Here is a 20,378-nt window from a genome sequence, read left to right as displayed (position 1 = left end):
GAGCGTCTTTTCATGTGCTATTGGCCATTTGTATATATTCTCTGGAGAAATGTCTATTCGAGACCTTTGCTCATTTTCAATCGGCTTGTTTGGTTTTGTTGTGGGGTTACAGTGGTTTTGGGGTGGGGGGCGGTTTTGGTCAGTTATTCATGTGGTCCCACTACGTTTCTTTGTGTAATATTTACCTGGTGAATTCAATCCTTTTACTTCCACCTGCCTGATGTGTCTCTCATAAAAGACGAATATGGATTTTGTGGGGTTTTTTAGCCAATCTAACAATTTCTGTCTTTTAACTGGAGAGCTTGATCCAATTATACTTATTATTTTTTACTCATATATTTGAATATATTCCTACCATCTTCTTTTGTACTTTCTATTTGTCCTGCTTTTTCTTTATTTCTTTTTTGCTAACTCTCTTTGCTTGACTCACTTTGAGGTTCTTTTTTCTCCTCACTTCAATTTTTTTTCTTTTACTAGATTTGGACTTTTATGCTCTTTTTATTATTATTATCATTGTATCAGAGATTTTCACGTGTTAACTTAAAGTCTAAAATTAATTGATATTTTTATCCCCTTCCCATTGCATATGTAGCCTCAAACCCTAGGTTTCTGGTCTGTCTCCACTCTTTATATTTCTCAGGATGAGTCCAGTTTTGGTTCCTATGTCCTTCAAACCTCAGAAGACGTAGGGCAACTTATGAAACAGTCCCCTCAAAGCCCTTCCTGGATTATCGCGAGGAGAGGCACTTTCTTCTTCTCCATGTGGGGTGGCATGGAGATGAGAGCCGAAATGCGCAGCACACCATTACTACTGCCTTCTTTGAACTCATGAACTCTCATTTATCTTAAATGATTTAGCTTTCTTTTCAAATGCAGCTCTGGCTGTGATGTGGAGAGTGAATTGGAGGGTAACAATTGTGGTTGCATTCAGATCAGTTAGAAGGCTTTGGCAGTAGTCTAGGCTCAAACTGGTGTTTTGGTCTAAAGTGTTGATAGTAAAAATGGAGAAGAATGGATGGCCTTGAGGGAGATTTGGGAGATATACTCGACAGGAGGAGGGGCCAGAGCACTTTCCACTCCTTTGCTCCATTGCCTGGCTCTTTGCCTGATAAAGTACATCTGTGCTTGTCTTCTGTGTCCTGCACCCAGCTACCTCTTGTCTTATCACCATCATGGGATCTGAGGTTCTCATATTGTGCTTAGAAAGACAGGCACCTGAGGAAGACAGACTGTGGGTGAGGGATCAGGCAATGTGGAGATGGCAAATGGTAGGCTTTGAATTCAAAAGAGAGTTTGAGGAATAAGAGTCAGGCACTAAGCTTAGGTGATGGAAAAGGAGGGATTCAGAACTTTAGCAAGGAATCTGGACCATGGGGGCTAAAGCTTCGTATAATCCCAACAACAGGATAGGGCACCCCCTATGATGAGTTGTTGGGTCTGAATCAAAATCTTTTCCACAGTAGGAATTGATTCAATACCTTCAGGTAAAAAACAAAAAATATATCTGCTTGATAATAGCGGAAGTATACTCATTCCACAAATGGTCAAGTATTGAGAAGGAACGTCTCTCATTCCATAGCAAGGTCAGTTGTTCCTAAGAATCTTCACAAAATCCTAAAAGTGACAACTTAATGTCAATATTCCTACTAAATTGCCCAGAAGAAAAGCATCATCAACATTTACACAGAGCTTTTCGTAAAGCTATTCGTTAATTCAATGAATATTTACTGAGTGCCTATTACCCGTTGAGTCTGATGCTGTGACTGGGAATATAGCGGCGAGACAGACAGTGTCCTCGCCCACATGAAGGTGACATTCTAAGGAACAGAGACAGATGATAAACAGATAAGCAAAAAACAAAATAATTTTAGATCTAATACATGCTGTGAAGAAAGTAAATATGGTGACAGAGGGAATGAGAAGGATAAAGAGCTGAGAACGAGGAGCCAAGAGCCAAGGCAAGAGCTTCCCGGGCAGGAGAAACTGCAAGTGCAGCGAGGCGAGAACGAATCAGGCACAGCTAATAAACAGGGAGGAGGCCGGTATGCATGGTGCAAAGTGAGGTCTCGGGCGGCCAGGTCAGTGAGGAGCTAGGCGGGCGCCAGATCATATAAGGGACGTGTCAGGCTTCATGAGTTTACATTTTATTCTTGATATCAGGGGAAGCCACTGGAGAGTTTTATGTAGGGGAATAAAATAATTTATATTTTTGAAAAATCACTCTGACTGCTGTGAAAACTCTAAGACAGGGTAAGAGTAGAAGTTTCTAGGCCCCCTGGAAAGCTCTGGAAGTAATACAGGTGAGAGATGGAGGTGGCTGAAGCAGGTGCACTTGAGGGAAGACAGGCTTTGATGGTGGATTGACTTGGAGATAGGAACAGGAGAGCAATCAGAAATTATCCATAGAAAGTAGAGGGAGATGGGCACAGATGTTAGCCCAGGGCCAGTCTCGTTACAATCAATGAACCTACATTGACACATTATCACTCAAAGTTCGTAGTTTACATTACGGTTCACTCTTAGTGTGTACATTCTGTGGGTTTGGAAAAATGTGTAATGGCGTGTATCCACCTTGTAATATCATATGGAATAGTTTCACTGCCTTGAAAATCCTCTGCGCTCCGCCTATTCAACCCCCTACCAGCCCCTAATGTCTTTACTGTCTCCATAGTTTTGTCTTTTCCAGAATGTCATATAGATGGAATCATATGGTTTATAGCCTTTTCTGATTGGCTTTTTTCTCTTAGTTAAATGCATTTAAGGTTCCTCCTTGTCTTTTCATGGCTTGACAGCCCATTTCTTTTTAGTGTTGAATAATATTCTATTGTCTGGATGGACCACAGTTTATCCATTCACCTACTGAAGGACTTCTTGGTCGCTTCCAAGTTTTTGGCAATTATGAATAAACTTCTATAAATGTCTTTGTTTAGATTTTTTTGTGTAGACTTAAGTTTTTAATTCACTTGGGTAAATACCAAGAAATGTGATTGCTAGATTGTATGGTAACAATATGTTTAGTTTTTTAAGAAACTGCAGAAGGGTCTTCCAAAGTGGCTGTACCATTTTGCATTCCCACCAGCGGTGAATGCGCGTTCCTGTCGCTCCACATCCTCAGCAGCATTTGGTGTTGTCAGTGCTTTGGCCTTTGCCATTCTAGTAGATGTATGATGATATCTCATTGATGTTTTAATTTGCCTTTCCTGACGGTGTATGACGTGGAGCATCTCTTCATGTGTTTGTTTGTCATCTGTATATCTTCTCTGGTGAGGTATCTGTTCAGATCTTTCACCTTTTTTTTAACTGAGTCGTTTGTTTTCTTCTTATTGAGTTTTAAGAATTCTTTGAGTTGTAGGGGATCAGAATAGCTACCCCAGAATATGCCCCTTTGGCCTAAGGATTATTTTCAGCTGAAGGCAATAGAGCGGAAAGAGACACAAGAAAAAAATCTCTGCCTTGCCCCACTCTACCTAAGGATTATTTTCAGCTGAAGGCAATAGAGCAGAAAGAGACACAAGAAAAAAATCTCTGCCTTGCCCCACTCTACCAGGAAAGGCAGGGTGTTCTTAAACACCAGAGACTCTTATCAGCCCAGAGACAGAGGAACCTACATAACAAACCTTACTGAAACAACCCTTGTCTCCTGCTAGTTTCCCTCATATATTTACTTTTCCACAGTTTGCCATGCCTAAAAGCTTAAGCCCCTTTTCCTTTGTCTTGTCACGTCTCTACCAATTTTCTGTTCTTTGTTCGGATGCTATATAAGCCCCAGGTTCTAACCACCCCTTTGAGTTACTCATCACTGAGGTTTCTCCTGTGTGTAAACTTGATGCACAGGTTAATAAACTATTTGTTTTTCTCTTCTAATCTGCCTTTTGTCAGTTTAATTTCCAGGGCCCCAAGTGCAGAACCTAGGAGGGTAGAGAAAAAAGAAGTTTATTTCCTCCCGTACAGTTTCTTTTGGGTAACAGTCCTTTATCAGAGGTGTCTTTTGCAAATATTTTCTCCCAGTCTGTGGCTTGTCTTCTAATTTTCTTAACAGTGTCTTTCAGAGAGCAGAGATTTTGAATTTTAATAAAGCATGGCTTATCAATTTTTTCTTTCATGGATCGTGTTTTTGATCATCTAGATGTGCTCCTATTTTGTCTTTTAGGAGTTTTATAGTTTTGCATCTTATCTTAAAGTCTGTGATCCATTTTGAGTTAATTTTTGTGAAGGGTGTAAGGTCTGTGTCTAAATTTATTTTTTTGTGTATGAATCTCCGAGGTTAACATTTTAAAAATGGATTTTTTTCTTGATTATAAAGTACAGGCTCATTGTAGAAACTTCTTAAAAGACAGATAAATATAAAGGAGAACATTGAAGTCATGGCCGTTAACCCTTCGATGAATTACCAATTAGTCCTTTTTAATATGCATTTTAACATTTTTCACCTTGCTTCTTTCATTTAGACATTATAATATGACCACTTTCCTTATGCAACTAAAAACTCTCTGTAAATATAATTCTCATAGTTGCATTCGGCCTAAGTAGATCATGTATTGTCATTTACTTAATTTTCCTATTGTCAGCCTTTCTTTCTTTGTTTTTTTTTTTAACTGAAGAAGACTCGCCCTGAGCTAACATCCACCACTCATCCTCTTGTTTTTTTTCTTGAGGAAGATTAGCTCTGAGCTAACATCTGTGCCAGTCTTCCTCTATTTTGTATGTAGGTTGCCACCACAGCATGGCTGATGAGTGGTGTAGGTCCATCCCCGGGATCTGAACCTGTGAATCCCAGCCACCAGAGTGGAGCCTGCAAACTTAACCACCACACCATGGAGCCAGCTCCAGCATTTCTGATTTCTAACTTTTATCATACTGCTGTGATGCACATCTTTGTTTGGAAAGCCTTTTTTCCCTCCTGTGTTTCAAGTTATTTCCTTAGGATAGAGCCCTATCAGTAGACTTATGGGATCAGAAGGGAAAAAATAATGCTAGAGCTCTTAATGCATAATGTCAAACTTCTTTCTGGGAAGATTGTACTGACTTACATCCTATCAGCAGTGGACGAATGCCTCTCTCCACTCGACTCTTGCCACCCCTGAACCCTATCATTTACAAATCTTTGCTAATTTGATAGGTGAAAAATTGTACCCCATTGCTGTAGTTGGCATTTCACTGATTACGTACTATGGAGGCTGAAGAAATATTAATGAAATGTTCATTTGTTAGCCATTTGTAGTATATTTTGTTTATAAATTATATATTCATAAACTTGCTCATTTAAGCCACAGTTTTTTCCAAATTCCTTAATGTTTTTTGCTTTGTTTAGGAAAACTGGAACAGCTTACATAAGAGAGATATTGCAACATAACAGGCCTGAAGGATTTTTGTCCTCAGTTATTGCAGAAGTCATAGACCCTTTCGGAATAGAAGAAGCCAGTGAGAGCTCTTGTTTGTCTAGTTCCCTTTCCATTAATCAAACTGGACATTTCTCCTATAAACTTACTCTTCAATTACAAAGTAAGTGTAGTAATATAATACATCACTGATGGCCAGAAAAAAATGAAAAATTATCTTTTAGGAGGACTGTTCATGCTCATTTGCAGAACAATCGATTTTACAATTTAGTCCGCTTGCCAACCTACAGAAGTCTACATACACTTCAGTTCCTGGAGGAATTTTTTATTTCTAATATAATAAAAACTAGCTGTAACTTCATTGATATTTCATTAATAGAAGTGCTTTCATTTATTCCTATGATGTTATTTTGTCGTAAATAGTATTCAGGAGAAGTGAAAAAAAATAGGAAGCCCATGTAGATTTTGCCCCACATAATAATAGAATTTTGAATCACTGTTATGGAGGAAATTTCGTTTTCAAAGGATTATATGATAGATACATAGCAAAAGTTAGTATAGTTTATTGTAAGGATTTGGGTTCTCCTCTGAGTAAGTGGGAGGCCATTGGAGGGTTTTGAGCAGAAAGTGACATGACTGTACTTGGGTTTTAACAAGATCACTTTGGCTGCTGCATTGAGAATAGACTGGGCACGTGGTGGAGAGAGGGCAAGAAGGAAAGCAGAGAAATGAGTTAGGATGCTGTTGCAATAATCAGGTGAGAGATCATAGCAACTGTAAGATGCTGTCACTCATCCAAGTGGGAAAATAAGGTGGATATTTAGAAAGACAAGTCTGGAGTTCAGGAAAGACATCTGGACTGGAGAGAGAAATTTCGGCAGTCAGCATATATATGATAGTTAATGCTATGAGACCAGATGAGATCACCTGGAAAATGAGTGTGGATATGGAAAAGAAAAATTCTGAGTTCCAATCCCTGACACTCCAACAATTAATGGTCCAGGAGGTGGGGAAGAATCCGGAAAAGAGATTGGATGGTGTGCTCAGAGAAGAACTAAGAAAGAGCGTGTCTCAGAAGCCAAGTGAAGGTGTTTCAAGAAGGTGGGAGTGTTTCTTTGTCAGAGGCTACCATAGGTCAGGTAAGATGAGGAAAGAAAACTGGCTGATGGATCTCTGTGAAAGTCACTGGTAACCTTGACAAAAGCTATTGTCGGGTGGAGCAGTGTGGACAAAATTCTGATTGGGTTATGTTCAAGAAATTATGAGAGGAGAGGAAGTGAAGACAGTGAATAAAGGCAACTCTTTCAGGGAATTTCACTAGGGGGGGAGGAGAGAAATTATATGGCAGTTGGAGGGAATGTAGGAAAGGATTTTTATTGGTTTGTTTAAAAAGGGAGAAATTAGAGCACATGTGCATAATAAAGGGAATCAAGAGATTCTTCTGACTACTTCTATTTACCTTTTCAGAATGAAGCAAGTGTTATTGTTGTTGACGTTTCATGACCTATCAAAAACCTTTGATAACGACTTCCTCCCTCTTCGAAGCAGCCTCCTTTTGGCTTTCCTCATATCCCCTCTCATGGATTTTCTCCAATCACTTCTTCTGTTGCTCCAAAAAGTGGAATCTTTTTCCTTCCTTTTCCTTACATGACAGTGTCCCTTATGACCCCGTCCTGGAGCCTCTTTTCTTCTACACCTTCCTGCTCTCCTTAAGCAATAAATTATTCATCCCTTCAACAAATATTTATCGAGCACCTTCTATGTAATAGGCAGACCTGTAGGCATTGGGGAAACACTGGCCACATTATCCTTCTCTTGTAGAATCACAATGAAGATTCTAGGTTATTAAGGCTCATGGCAGTTCTACAGTAAAGAAATCAGCTTTCTTATAATTACTTAACCCTACATGTCTTCTTTTTTCTGCTGAGAATCTTACAGAACTAGTTTCATTGTAAAGGTTAAAGTTTCATAGTAAAGGTTTGTGCTTGACGTATTTGTGATACACCTTCTATAAAATAATTTGAATTATAACCTGAAATCTAGCAAATGTGTTCTCTGGTTAAGATCATAGTTTAAAAACTCAAATAGCATATTTATCGGTTATGTCCACCAGTGTGCGTGGGGAACATTGGCTGCTGATTTGACACCGAATCATTCCCGTTTCAGCTCCAGGTATTATTTCCTCATTTCAAGACTCAGATATAGAGAAGACTGTGGTGATTCCTGGTTACAGCAGCTTCCTGATCACAAGCATTTTAGATGATAAGAACGCTTTAGCTATTGCTACGATGCCTGAAAGAGTGCCCACCAATAGGATCTTTCCAAAAGACTCCTGGTTCCTGTACAACTTTGGGCAAAAGAATGGAAGGACATGGAAAATACATTCAAAACCGTGTAATTATTGGTTTCAACAACACGATGATTCACTATCCCTCAATGTCCTGAAATACATTGATCTGGGGAAATCTCATACTTTCAAAGTTAAGCTCATACCTCACACAAAAGGTAAGTTTATTTTTATTGGGAAACGTCAAAAGCAGGTGTTACTGGTTTCCTTGAATGTGAAATACGCCCTTTGATATTTCTTTTATCTTTGGTTTCCATAGGAGCTGGCATCCTGCTGATAACAGTATTAGCTTCTAATTATTGAGAACTTATGATGTGCAAGGCTCTGTAGTAAATGGTTTATAAAATTTTTTAAATTTAATGTTTATAACAACCCTAAAATGCCAAATAATAATCCTCATTTTAAAAATGAGGAAAATGAGTTACCACCCCAAGTTTACAGAGTATTTTAGTTTAGATTTTTTGCTGTCCTCTGAAAAGAAAACCTGGTAATTACCTTGGTACTGTTATAATTATTTCAAGCCAAAAAATGGCTTTTAGATAGGATTTTATACTTTTTCTCATTTTTCCAGGTATTTGCTTATTGTAAAAGTAGCACAAAACTTATTGAAGATGATGGAGAAATGACATACTGGAAAAAAAACCAAAAAATTTTAGCAAATAACTGAGGTAGAAAGAGAGGAGGGAAAGATTGAAGGAAGGGAGAGAAAGAGAAGGAAATCCTGTCAGCAGAAATGAAGAGGGAACTCAAGGCCCATGAATCTAGGTAATGTGTGGCTCCCTGAAGGATGTGAGGCTCAGATATAGGCCATATAGGGAGCGGGATGGGTTTTGATGCCCAAGCATTGGCAGAAGATGTGGCTTTGGACCTTCTTACTTGGTAGTAGAAAATTGGAACTAAGACCATTACATAAAGCTGGGACCGTCAAATCCTGAAGAGGTGACTAGGAAAACACTACTCACCAACGCAAAGAAGGAGCTGGGGGTGGGGGGGGGGGGGGGGGTGGGGGTGGGGATTATTGTCTCCACGAGACTCAAAGTGGGGAGAAAAATCCCCTGTAAAAAAAACCCCAGACTCCAAGATTATGTAACACCCAGAGACTACCCACCAAATGCAGAAATCCCAAACTGAGAAATAGTTAAAACACCTGGGCCCCAGCATAAGCAAGCACAAAACTCTCTGAAGAAATTATTTCATAACCCAGCTAACGTGGACTTTCGTGGAAAAATCAGTCTTCATTGAACGTGAATTGAGGAAAAGAATTTTAAAACTATGTGAGGAAATAATCCAACATAAGAGAGAGTCAACAAGCATAGGAAACAGAAAAATTTAAGCTCCAAGTACTTGAGACAATAGAAAAATCAGAAAGATACTGTAAAAATAAGCATAAGTAAAAGAGATCTTAAAGAGTTACAAGAAGATATATGAACCATAATGAAAGGACAAAACACTATTTTTCAAAAAAGCTTATTTGAGAAACATAACCAATTGCAGCTTATACAAATGAAAATTATAGGCTTTGGGAAAAAAATGGAGGACATCTATTTCTTTTTTTTTTTTCAGTTTATTTTTTATTGAGGTAACACTGGTTTATAACATTATATGAATTTCAGTGTACATCATTATATTTTGATTTCTGTGTAGACAACATCATGTTCACCACCCAAAGGCTAATTACCACCTGTCACCGTATACGTGTGCCTTTAACTCCTTTCGCCCTCGCCCCTCCCCCTCTGGTGACCGTCAATCTATTCTCTATATCTATCTGTTTGTTTGTTGCTGGGAGGACGTCTATTTCTATTTCCATCGATATTGTAGACTAAATATCCTGGAAAACTTTCTGAAACCCTTAGAAACCTTTCTCATTGATTATATGACTAATTGTCCATATTTCCTTCAAGTAATTTTACAGTTATTTTTACGGTTTTAACTTTCCATCTAATTCTTTAATTTATCTAGATTTAATTTTGGTGAATTGTAGGTGGTTAACTAGTTGTCCCAACATCACTTATTGAATAGTGTATTTTTCTTCACTGATTTTTAGTATACTATTATTTTAAGCATTTCTGAAATTTTAAACTGTTTGTTATCTCTTTATATTCCAGCACAAATTCCACGTGTTCTAATTATTTTGACTTTAAAATATACCAAATTAGTTGTTAAAGGATGCTGTTTTACTCATTCAGTTTGCTGGAAGCAGGTAGTAATCAGCAAATAAACTCAGTTGCCTCTCTGTGGAGAAGACCCTAGTCCATGCTACTCAAGGTGTGGTTGCATTGCATTGCAACACATCGGCATTACCTAGGCGCTTGTTAGAAGTGCGGAGTCTTTCGTGGTTCCATGTGAATTTTAGAGTTGTTTCTTCTATTTCTGTGAAAAATGTCATTGTACTTTTGGTAGGGATTACAATGAGTCTGTAGCTTGCTTTAGGTAGTATGGACATTTTAATAATATTAATTCTTCCAGTCCATAAACATGGCATTCCATTTCTTTTGTCTTCTTCAGTTTCTTTCACCAATGTCTTACAGTTTTCAATGTACAGGTCTTTCACCTCCATAGTGAAATTTATTCCTAATATTTTATTATTTTTTTTAAGATCAGCAGCTGAGCTAACAACTGTTGGCAATCTTCTCTTCTTCTTCCCCTTCCCTCCTCCTCCCCAAAGCCCCCCAGAACATAGTTGTATATTCTACTTGTAGGTCCTTCTGTCTCTGCTATGTGGGACACCACCTTAGCGTGGCTTGATGAGCGGTGCCATGTCCATGCCCAGGATCGGAACCAGCAAAACCCTGGGCCGCCAAAGCGCAATGTGCGAACTTAACCACTCAGCCACGGGGCCAGCCCCTATTTTATTCTTTTTGATGCTATTGTAAACGGGTTTGTTTTCTTAATTTCTCTTTTGGATACTTCATTGTTAGTGTTACTGATTTTTGTATGTTGACTTTTCATCCTGCAACTTTACTGAACTTGTTTATGAGTTCTAACAGCTCTTTAGTGGAGTCTTTAGAGTTTTCTATATATAAGATCTTGTCATCTGCAAACAGAGACAGTTTTACTTCTTCCTTTCTGACTTGGATGCCATTTCTTTCTCTTTTTTTTCTTTTTTTCTGCCTAATTGCTCATGATAGAGCTTCCAGTACTGTGTTGGATAGAAGTGGCGAGAGTGGGCATCAGTCTTGTTCCTGATCTTAGAGGAAAAATTTAAGCTTTGAGTGAGATGAGTATGAGTATGATGTTAGCTATGGCCTTGTCACAGATGACCTTTATTGTGCTGAGGTACATTTTTTCTATACCTAATTTGTTGAGAGTTCTTATCATGAATGGATGTTGAATTTTGTCAAATGCTTTTTCTGCATCTATTGAGTTGATCAATGGTTTTTATCATTCATTCTGTCAATGTGGTGTATCACCTTAAAGACCCTGAATAGCCAAAGCAATCTTGAGAAAAAACAAAACTGGAGGCATCACACTTCCTGATTTCAAACTATGTTACAAAGCTATATTAATCAAAACATTATGGTACTGACATAAAAACAGACACATAGACCAATGGAACAGAATAGAGAACCCAGGAATAAACCCACGCATATATGGTTAACTAATCTTTGACACGAGAGCCAAGAAGACATAAATGGGGAAGGATAGTCTTTTCAATAAATGCTGCTGGGAAAACTCGATCATCACATGCAAAAGAATGAAACTGGGCCCCTATCTTACACTACTCACAAAAATTAATTTGAAATAGATTAAAGACTTAAATGTAAGACCTGGAACCATAAAATTCCTCAAAGAAAACATAGGGAAAAGCTCCTTGACATTGGTCTTGGCAATGATTTTTTTTAAAATGGCACCAAAGGCACAAGCAACGAAAGCATAAATCAACAAGAGGGGCCACAGCAAAGGAAACTAACAATAAAATGAAAAGATGACCTACACAATGGGAGAAAATATTTGCAAGCCATCTATCTAATAAGGGGTAATATCTAAAATATATAAGGAACTCATACAACTCAATGCAAAAAAAGCCAATCCAATTAAAAAATGGGCAAAGAATTTGAATAAATGTTTTCCAAGATGTGGAAAGAACCTAAGTGCCCATCAACAGGTGAACAGATATGGAAAATATGGTGTGTTTATATATATATACATATATATATATGCAAAGGAATATTATTCAGCCATAAAAAGAAGGAAATCCTGCCATTTGCACTACCACGAATGAACTTGGAGGACGTTATGCTAAGTAAAATAAGCCAGACAGAGAAAGACAAATACTGCATGCTATCACTCATATGTGGAATCTAAAAAAAAAAGGCTAACTCATAGAAATAGAGTAGAATGCTGGTTCCCAGTGGGTGGGGAAGATAGGGAGATGTTGGTCAAAGGGTGCAAACCTCTAGTTATTAAATGAATAAGTTCTGGGGCTCTAATGTACAGCATGGTGACTGTAGTTAATAATACTGTATTGTATACTTGAAATTTGCTAAAAGAGTAGATCTTAAGCATTCTCGCCACAAAAAATGAAAGGTAACTATGTGAAGCGATCAATATGTTAATTAACTTAATTGTGGTAATCATTTCACAATGGATACATATATCAAATCATCATGTTATGCACTTTAAATATGTATAATTAGCTTTGTCCATTATACCTCAATAAAGCTGGGGGAAAGGGTGCAGAATCTCAAGGGCCTCCCCAGACCTGCTAAATTTGAATCCGCATTTCAACGAAATCCCCAGTTAAAGTTTAGGAAGCACTGGCCAGATGACTTTGGTTTAAGGGAAACTGCTGCCAACAGAACCTCAGGCATATCATTTATTACTTCTCAGCTCTGATTTACTGATTAGTAAAGATGGCAGTTAGACTACATGGTCTTTCAAATCTCTTTTTTCCATTAAACTTCTCGGTATGCAGAGGTGGCCTGCAGGCAGAAATTGGCCTGATGCCTTATTGTGTTTGAAATGCCTGGGAGTTTCCTCTTGGCAACAGTTGATGAACAGCCCTTTAAATTGAGCATAGGGCCGGCCCCATGGCTGAGTGGGTAAGTTCATGCTTCGGGGGCCCAGCGTTTCTCCAGTTCGGATCCTGGGCGCGGACATGGCACGGCTCATCAGGCCATGTTGAGGCAGCGTCCCACATAGCACCACTACAAGGATCCACCACTAAGATATACAACTATGTACTCAGGGGACTTAGGGAGAAAAAGCAATAAAAAAAAAAAAAAGAAGATTGGCAACAGTTGTTAGCTCAGGTGCCAATCTTTAAAAAAAAAAAAAAGCTAAAATTTAAGAATTAAAAATATTGTTTAAAAAAAATTGAGCGTATACTCTTCAGTTTCTCTACTGAATTATCCGACTCAGTGTGATGGGCGCTATGCAAGGGACCTTCATGTGCGTTTGAGAACCTGGCTGAGGAAGGAGGGGTAGAAGAGAGCAATATTTCTGCGACAAAATATTTGTGAAGTTAAATTTTTCCAAGTGTTAAAGTTAACGCTATATAAATTGCTAACTATATTTGCAGGCATTATGCATCCTTCATAATAGATTCTGTAGATGTTCTAGAAGCCTGATTAGCCAGGCATGATTAAATTGTTCAATATTTTCTTGAGTTAATAGTGACCCTTGGCGTCGTTTCCATAGGTATTCAAATTCTTGAAGCACCACTTCTGACAGTGATTGTTGGAAGCCCAACTCTACTGGAAGTTAAAGCTGAAGGTGCTTTTGATGATACCGACAGTTATACACTGGAAATTTCTGCGGCTAGCAAGGGTTTACGTCAAGTAAGCTTTTCTTTTATTACGAGAAAAATCTATTAATTACAGGCAATTTAGAAGACAAGTTAACAAGGAAAAATTACACATCATGATACCCATCAATGACGACTAAGCGCTTTTAACATTTGAGGTATGACAGAAAGGCAGTGTAGCAATGCTTGTTAGAGGTTGAAAGAGTGGGGTCTGGAAAGAGTGAGCTGGATTGCACTTCTGGTACTGTCTGCGTGAACTTGGGAAAGTTACTGTGGCTAAGTTTCTTCATCTATAGCATGGAGAGGATAGTAGTAATAACATCTGCCTCACAGGGTTGTCTTGAGAGTTAAATGTGATCATTCAAGTAGGGCATCTGGAACAATGTCTGGCACACAGGAAATGCTCAATCACCGTAAACTTACGGTATTTTCCCAACAGTGGGAGAGCATTGTATATGCATGTTAAAAGGTTTGCTTCTTCCGCTTAACTCTATGTTTTAATCCTTTCGAGTCAATAAATATTTTTCTACATATTCTAAAATTTTTTATCATGAAAAGTTTCAGATATGGACAAAAGTGGAATTTCCATATATCTATTACACTCAAATTAACAATACATAGCCAAGATTTTGCTGCTTTTGTTTTGTCATCCCTGTTTAATTTTTTTGGTTGTTTATATTTTGATATATTTTTAATGATGCTTTTTTTTTTCCTGCTTTTTCTCTCCAAATCCCTCCAGTACATAGTTGTATATTTTAGTTGTGGGTCCTTCTAGTTGCGGCATGTGGGACACCGCCTCAGCATGGCCTGATGAGTGGTGCCACGTCCGCACCCGGGATCTGAACCAGCGAAACCCTGGGCTGCTGAAAGAGAGGGCGAGAACTTAACCTCTCGGCCACAGGGCCGGCCCCATATATTCTAATATATTTTTAAATGCATAGCAAACATCATGTCATTTCACTCCTATATGCTTCAATACACATCTCTAAAAAATGTGTATTCTCTCTCATATAACCACAAAGCCATTACCATCCCTAAAACTTTTTAAATGAATTTTCTGCTGTCCTATAAAACCCAGTCGATAAACAAATTTCCCCAATTTGCTCAAAAAAAATTTTTATAGTTGGTTTGTTTGAATCGGGATCCAAACAAGATTCACACAGTATGTAGTTATTTTCTCTCTTAAATCTCTTTTAATCAAAGGTAGGTACTACTCCATTCTTCCCCTGCCATTCAATTGTAGGAATTGGATCAGTTATATTATAGAATATCCAATATTCTGGATTTTTCTATTTACTCATTGTTTCTTATTTAACTGGTGCCTTCCCCCACCCACCAACTTCCTTTAATAGTAGAACCCTGCTTAGAGTTTGGTTCATTGTGTTCTGGCAGAAATTCATTAAAAATATACCATTTTTTGTGGCTATGCTGTGGGGACAGGGTGAAACTTCCACTATCAGTCTACTACGTACTGCAGTTATTAGCATTTCTACATTTTTAAAATTGCAAAAAGGCTCTAAAATTTGAAACAGAATTATCAAATTTTGTTAAATGTTTAATATTGTTCCAGGTTCGTTTACATTTATTGTGCATAAATTCCTACTAAAAACATATCTTTGTGAAATACAGTGATTACTAAGTGAATAACTTCTTCTCGAGACGTGTACCAGTGGAAGTTATCTTATTCGTATAATCAAAGAAAATGACCCAGCGCTCGTCAGTGAATGAGGGAAGCCTCATTGACCTGGGTTGGAGATAATAATGGTGTTTAGGTAATAAGTCCTTCCTGCTCCTTGCTCATTTCCGAATGTTGCCCACGACCCATTAGACTGGAATGTGTTTCTTCCTGGAGAAGAATGTTTCCTGTTGTGACTTGTTCTCCAACAGACCTTGATGTCAAACATCACTCTCTATTTCCTATCATCGCTCTTCTTCTATTTCTTTCCTTTTTCTATATTCTTTAGTTGGTTGCTGTATCAGTCTGCTCGGGCCACCATAACAAAATACCACAAACTGAGTGACTTAAACAACAGAGATTTGTGTTCTCACGGTTCTAGAGGCTAGAAGTCCAAGATCAAGGTGTCAGCAGGGTTGGTTTCCTCTGAGGCCTCTCTCCTTGGCTTATAGATGGCTGCCTTCTCCCTGTGTCTTCACATCGTCTTCCCTCTGTGCGTCTATGTTCAAATTTCCTCTTGTTATAAGGACCCCCATGGCATTTGAATTAGAGCCCACCCTAATAACCCCCATTTTAACTTAATTACCTCTTTAAAGACCCTCTCTCCAAATACAGTCATATTTTGAGATACTGGGGTTTAGGACATTAGCATATGAATTTTGAGTGGATACATTTCAGCCTATAACAGTTACTTTAATAACCTTCATTTATTTGGCTATTTCCAGGGTTCAACTTCACTGGCATTAATTGCCCGGGGAGCATCGACTGAATGCTTTGTGACAACAATGGTGCCGATATTGAAAAGCAGCTGTAGTTATCTCAAATCTATGCATCATGTTCCCAGTACATCTATAACTCTGGAACACTGGATTAGTGGAATTCACAAAGACAAGCAGGGTTTTAATCAGATCAAAACTTTGCCGGTAAGAAACCTAGGCAGATTGTTTTAAGGGTACCAGTGATGTATTACTTTTGTGTGATTGGCTAGCCATTCAGTCATAGCATTTCTTTCCTGAGATGCTCAAAACACTCCAATTTTTTCAATCCTCACGTCATTTTGAGGATGTGACGATAATTTATTTCTAAAATGTGAACACTCTCTGAAATAATGATTTTCCTTGGTAACTTGGTAAAGACTTAGTAAATAATAATGCATTATACATTTTCTTTGCTTCATCGCTTACAGGTAAACTACAGGCCTCCATCTAATATGGGAATTGCTATTCCACTCACAGATAATTTTTATCACGCAGATCCTAGCAAACCCATACCGAGAAATCTATTCCCCAAGTCAAAGGTAAATGGTTTTTCTACAAATAAACTAGTATTTATTTGAATTCAAGAAATAATTCAGTAAAATTACGGATGGACCTAGCTGCAGAGATTAAATGAGAAGGTGCATTCAGCGCAATGCTCCATCTGCCCTATGTCAGCACTTATTGTTATCATAGTTATTGTTGTTGTTACCCCTGTGTCTTCTCCTACTACTTTAGTCCCCTCTTCTCTTACTGCGACTTCTGGATATGGTTTTGCAGCCAAGAAGTCTAAATGGACCCTTTCCCCCTGACCTCTCCCTGGTTCCCATTTGGATTTCAAAGGGGATACATAGGGTAAGAGCATGTTTTCTCAAATGAAAGGAGCCCCCAGACCCATCTCACGTCTGCAGCCCTGTGAAAGTAATGGCATCCAAAAGAAAAGAAGAGTGTTTGCTCCCTCACAGGCACATTTCAACTCTTGCCAAGGTTCTGCCTAGAAAATAACCAACCCCCAGCATCTCTCTGCCTCTCTGGAGGGCAGCGTGACCAAGACAGAGAGGACAGAGAGAAACCATTAGGTTCAGAGGAAAAGCACATCACGGGGTAGCTTCTCCAGGAAACTTCATAGGTGCCTGTGGAGTCTCTCCAGAAAAATGCACCTGCCTGCACATATACATGTGCAGTCAGGCATACCCACTTATGTTCATGCACACATACGCCAAGACACAAAACTGTTGTTCCTTTCGTTCAAAACTTTCTGTTGTCTTCCCATCTCAGAGTAAAAGCCAAATTCTTACAAGTCTGTAAGGTCCTCCATGATTCAGCCTCGGCACACAGCTGACCTGCCTTCCCAGGTGGACCTGCTCTGGCCACGCTGGCCTCCTTGCTGGCCTTCAACTATGCCAGACGCATTTCCACCTTAGGGCCTTTGCATTTCAAAAAATTCCGCTGTCCGGAATGCTCTTCTCCCAGATATCACTGGCATACTTGGTCACCGTCTCCAGGTTTTGCTTAAATGTCACCATGATGTGACGCCTTCCTGACCCCCCTCCCCTCCTACCCATTCCCTGTCCCCCTTGCCTGCCTCATTTTTCTTCATTGCACTTATTACAGTGTTACATATTTTACTCATTTATTTCTTGTATTTCATAAAAAAGTAAGCTACATGAGGCAAGATTGCTGTATTTTTTAAATCTATTTTGTTCTCTACTGTATCTTTAGTACCCAGAACAGTGCCAGACATAGGGAGTGCTTAAAAATTGTCCGACTAATAACACGTTATTACTTACACACACACACACACACACACAAGGAGATTGACTTCTTGTTGCATCTTGGATTTCAGAGTAAGAAGCTCTGCTCCAGGCAATAAGCAGCTAACTATAATCCTGGGTTCTTCTTCAATTCTCATTCCTCCCAAAGGTAAACCCCATGTGTCACTAGAACCAATCCTCCTCTATTTTTTTTTTCTTTCTTTGTGAGGAAGATTGGCCCTAAGGTAACATCTGGTGCCAATCTCCGTCTTTTTGCTTGAGGAAGATTGTTCCTGAGCTAATATCTGTGCCAATCTTCCTCTACTTTATGTGGGATGCTGCCACAGCGTGGCTTGACGAGTGGTGCTAGGTCTGCACCTGGGATCCAAACCTGCGAACCCCAGGCTGCCAAAGTGGAGCACGCGAACTTAACCACTATGCCAGTGGGCCGGCCCCCAAGCCTTCTCTGTTGAACTATAACTTTGCTATATTTATGTGGAAATCGTTAGGTTTTTTTTTTTTTCAGAATTTTCTTGTGAGTTGAACAGAAAATGCATCTAATTTACACCTAAGTAAATAAGAGTTTTCTAATGTACCTTTTATGCATTCAACACATGTTAATCTCAGCATTTCCGGTGCTATCAGGCCCCGTACAGACATCCTCTGAGGATACAGCGATGAACTAGATAACGTGACACCTTCATGGATCTTTAGCAGGGGAGAATAAGCATTCCACAAGAAGTGGTGCAAGTTGAACAGCATCATCTGGTGCAGTGTTTCTGAACAGCATGGCCACGCAGAGCCTGAACCAGAATTATCTGGGAATGCTTCTGCAGCACAGCTTTCTCAACCTCAATTCATAGCTGTTGACTCAGAAACTGTGCATGTAGTCCTGAAATTGGCTTTTGTGTGTGTGTGTGTGTGAGGAAGATTCACCCAGAGCTCACATCCATTGCCAATCTTCCTCTTTTTGTTGCTTGAGGAAGACTAGCCCCGAGCTAACCTCTGAGCCAGTCTTCCTCTGCTTTGTATGTGGGATGCCTCCACGGCATGGCTGATGAGTGGAGCAGGTCCACACCTGGGATCTGAACCCGGGCCGCCTAAGCAGAGCACATGGAGCTTTAACCACTCGGCCACAGGGCTGGCCCTAAAATCGGCACTTTTTAAAAATCTCTCCAGTTGATCTTTATTTGCCCTAAAGTTTAAGATAGGCAAGTAGTAGAGACGGACATAATACACACAGTAGGACCGTGGATCAGGGACGCCTCACCCAGTCTGAGGGAGTCTGGAAGACAAGTAGGGCTAACCAAAACAAGCAAGAGGGAGGACGAGGCTAGACAAGGGAAGAAGAGAGAGAAAGAGCATTTGAAGCCAAGGAAATGCCCTACACCAAGGGCAGAGGTGGGAAAGGGCTCAGTGACACGGAAGACTCAGAGACCAGAAGGCCCGGAGTACAGTGAGCAAGAGGGAGGGAGAGGCCCTCAACGAGATGAGGGCTAGCAGGCCCTGGGGCCAGGGCACTCTGTGGGCAGTCGAAAGGATTTTGAATTTTATCCTGAGAGAAATCAAGAGGCATGGACGGGGTTTAAGCAAGAGAGTGACATGTTTGTATATTTGTATTTTTAAATGTACACAATGTATTTTAAAAAATAAGAATAGAAAAAAATGACAAACATCTACACTCTCTGCTGGATGAACTCCATGAAACATTGAGGAACATATTTTTGAATAGACTATATCAGCGCAGGAAAAAAAAAGAAAGAAAGAGTTTGGTGAAGAAACCAAAAAGTTTAATGAAATTCTGAAGACAGAAAGCAAATAGGATCCGAGGTACAGAGAAACAGAACTGGAAGAGGTCACAAGTGACAGCCAAAACGAAACAAAAAATGGAGCCCCAAAACCCCAATGCCTAAAGAGGGGGTTCAAGAGAATTTCAATTCCGAAGTCAAAGGATGCACGGAGCCAGGGAGCGTCTCTGGGGCACAGGTCAGGAGAAGCACGGCTAATCTGGCAGCCCCTCCACAACCTGCCCCGAGATGCTAAGGGTTTCACCTGCAAGGCAGAGCGTCCAGAGGGAACCTGGGACAAGGAGGCAGCTACTGACCATTGAGAGCAATAGGAGCCCCCTCCCAGACACTCAGATGCTAGCACGTTTCTCTTTGCAGTCCATACCCCATAATTACTAAAGACTGTTCTAGGGTAATCAGAATAAGGAGGCCAAGAGCAATTTCTTTCTTTTCTTACTTTGTGAGGAAGATGGTCCCTGAGCTAACGTCTGTGCCAGTCTTCCTCCACTTTGTATATGGGATGCTGCCACAGCATGGCTTGATAAGTGGTGTGTACGTTCTGCCCGGGAACCAAACCCATGAACCCTGGGCCACCAAAGCAGAGTGGGCAAACTTAATTACTACATCAGAAGGCTGGCCCTGGCAGTTTCTTTTAAACAGTAAGGGTTTTTGCTGGAATGAGAACTATGAACCCCAAACCATCTGTCATTCTACAAAATTACTCCCTAAAAATAATAAGGAAAGTGGGAAAATAGGAAGATAGGGTTGGAGCAGACCACTTAAAATGTATGTAACTCTGCCTCCCAGCACCTCAAAACATGAACAGGCTGGAAAAAAGTGCTTATGAACCAATACTATGACTGCCTGTTGTGGTGCCATCATTCCTTTACGGGACAATCACGTGCGACATCATTCCAAATACGTGCGGCAGCAGTTAGACCCTCCAGGGAGGAGCTGGCAACTACAAAATGCCAA

The 20,378-nt window shown here is 39.7% G+C and overlaps 1 protein-coding gene across 38 annotated transcripts in view; it reads left to right on the top strand.

The window, feature by feature from the left end:
• The window catches only part of CATSPERB (cation channel sperm associated auxiliary subunit beta), a 138,969-nt gene that overhangs the window by 105,744 nt on the left and 12,847 nt on the right, over positions 1–20,378 (top strand). For 37 of the 38 annotated variants that reach the window (XR_011431954.1, XR_011431952.1, XR_011431953.1 and 34 more), the window contains 5 exons: positions 5,312–5,502; positions 7,506–7,844; positions 13,327–13,466; positions 15,833–16,030; positions 16,294–16,404. Coding sequence is in view for 35 of the 38 variants with exons in the window: in XM_070249406.1 (XP_070105507.1) it covers positions 5,312–5,502; positions 7,506–7,844; positions 13,327–13,466; positions 15,833–16,030; positions 16,294–16,404 (979 nt within the window). In the remaining 3 variants the exon portion in view is untranslated. The remainder of the gene's footprint in view (positions 1–5,311; positions 5,503–7,505; positions 7,845–13,326; positions 13,467–15,832; positions 16,031–16,293; positions 16,405–20,378) is intronic. The other variant, XM_023628292.2, reaches the window with a different exon arrangement.

This window comes from Equus caballus, chromosome 24 (genome assembly GCF_041296265.1).
Source record: "Equus caballus isolate H_3958 breed thoroughbred chromosome 24, TB-T2T, whole genome shotgun sequence".
Taxonomy (NCBI): Eukaryota; Metazoa; Chordata; class Mammalia; order Perissodactyla; family Equidae; genus Equus; species Equus caballus.
The sequence above is the reverse complement of the archived record's forward strand: the minus strand, read 5'-3'. Positions and strand labels throughout refer to the sequence as shown.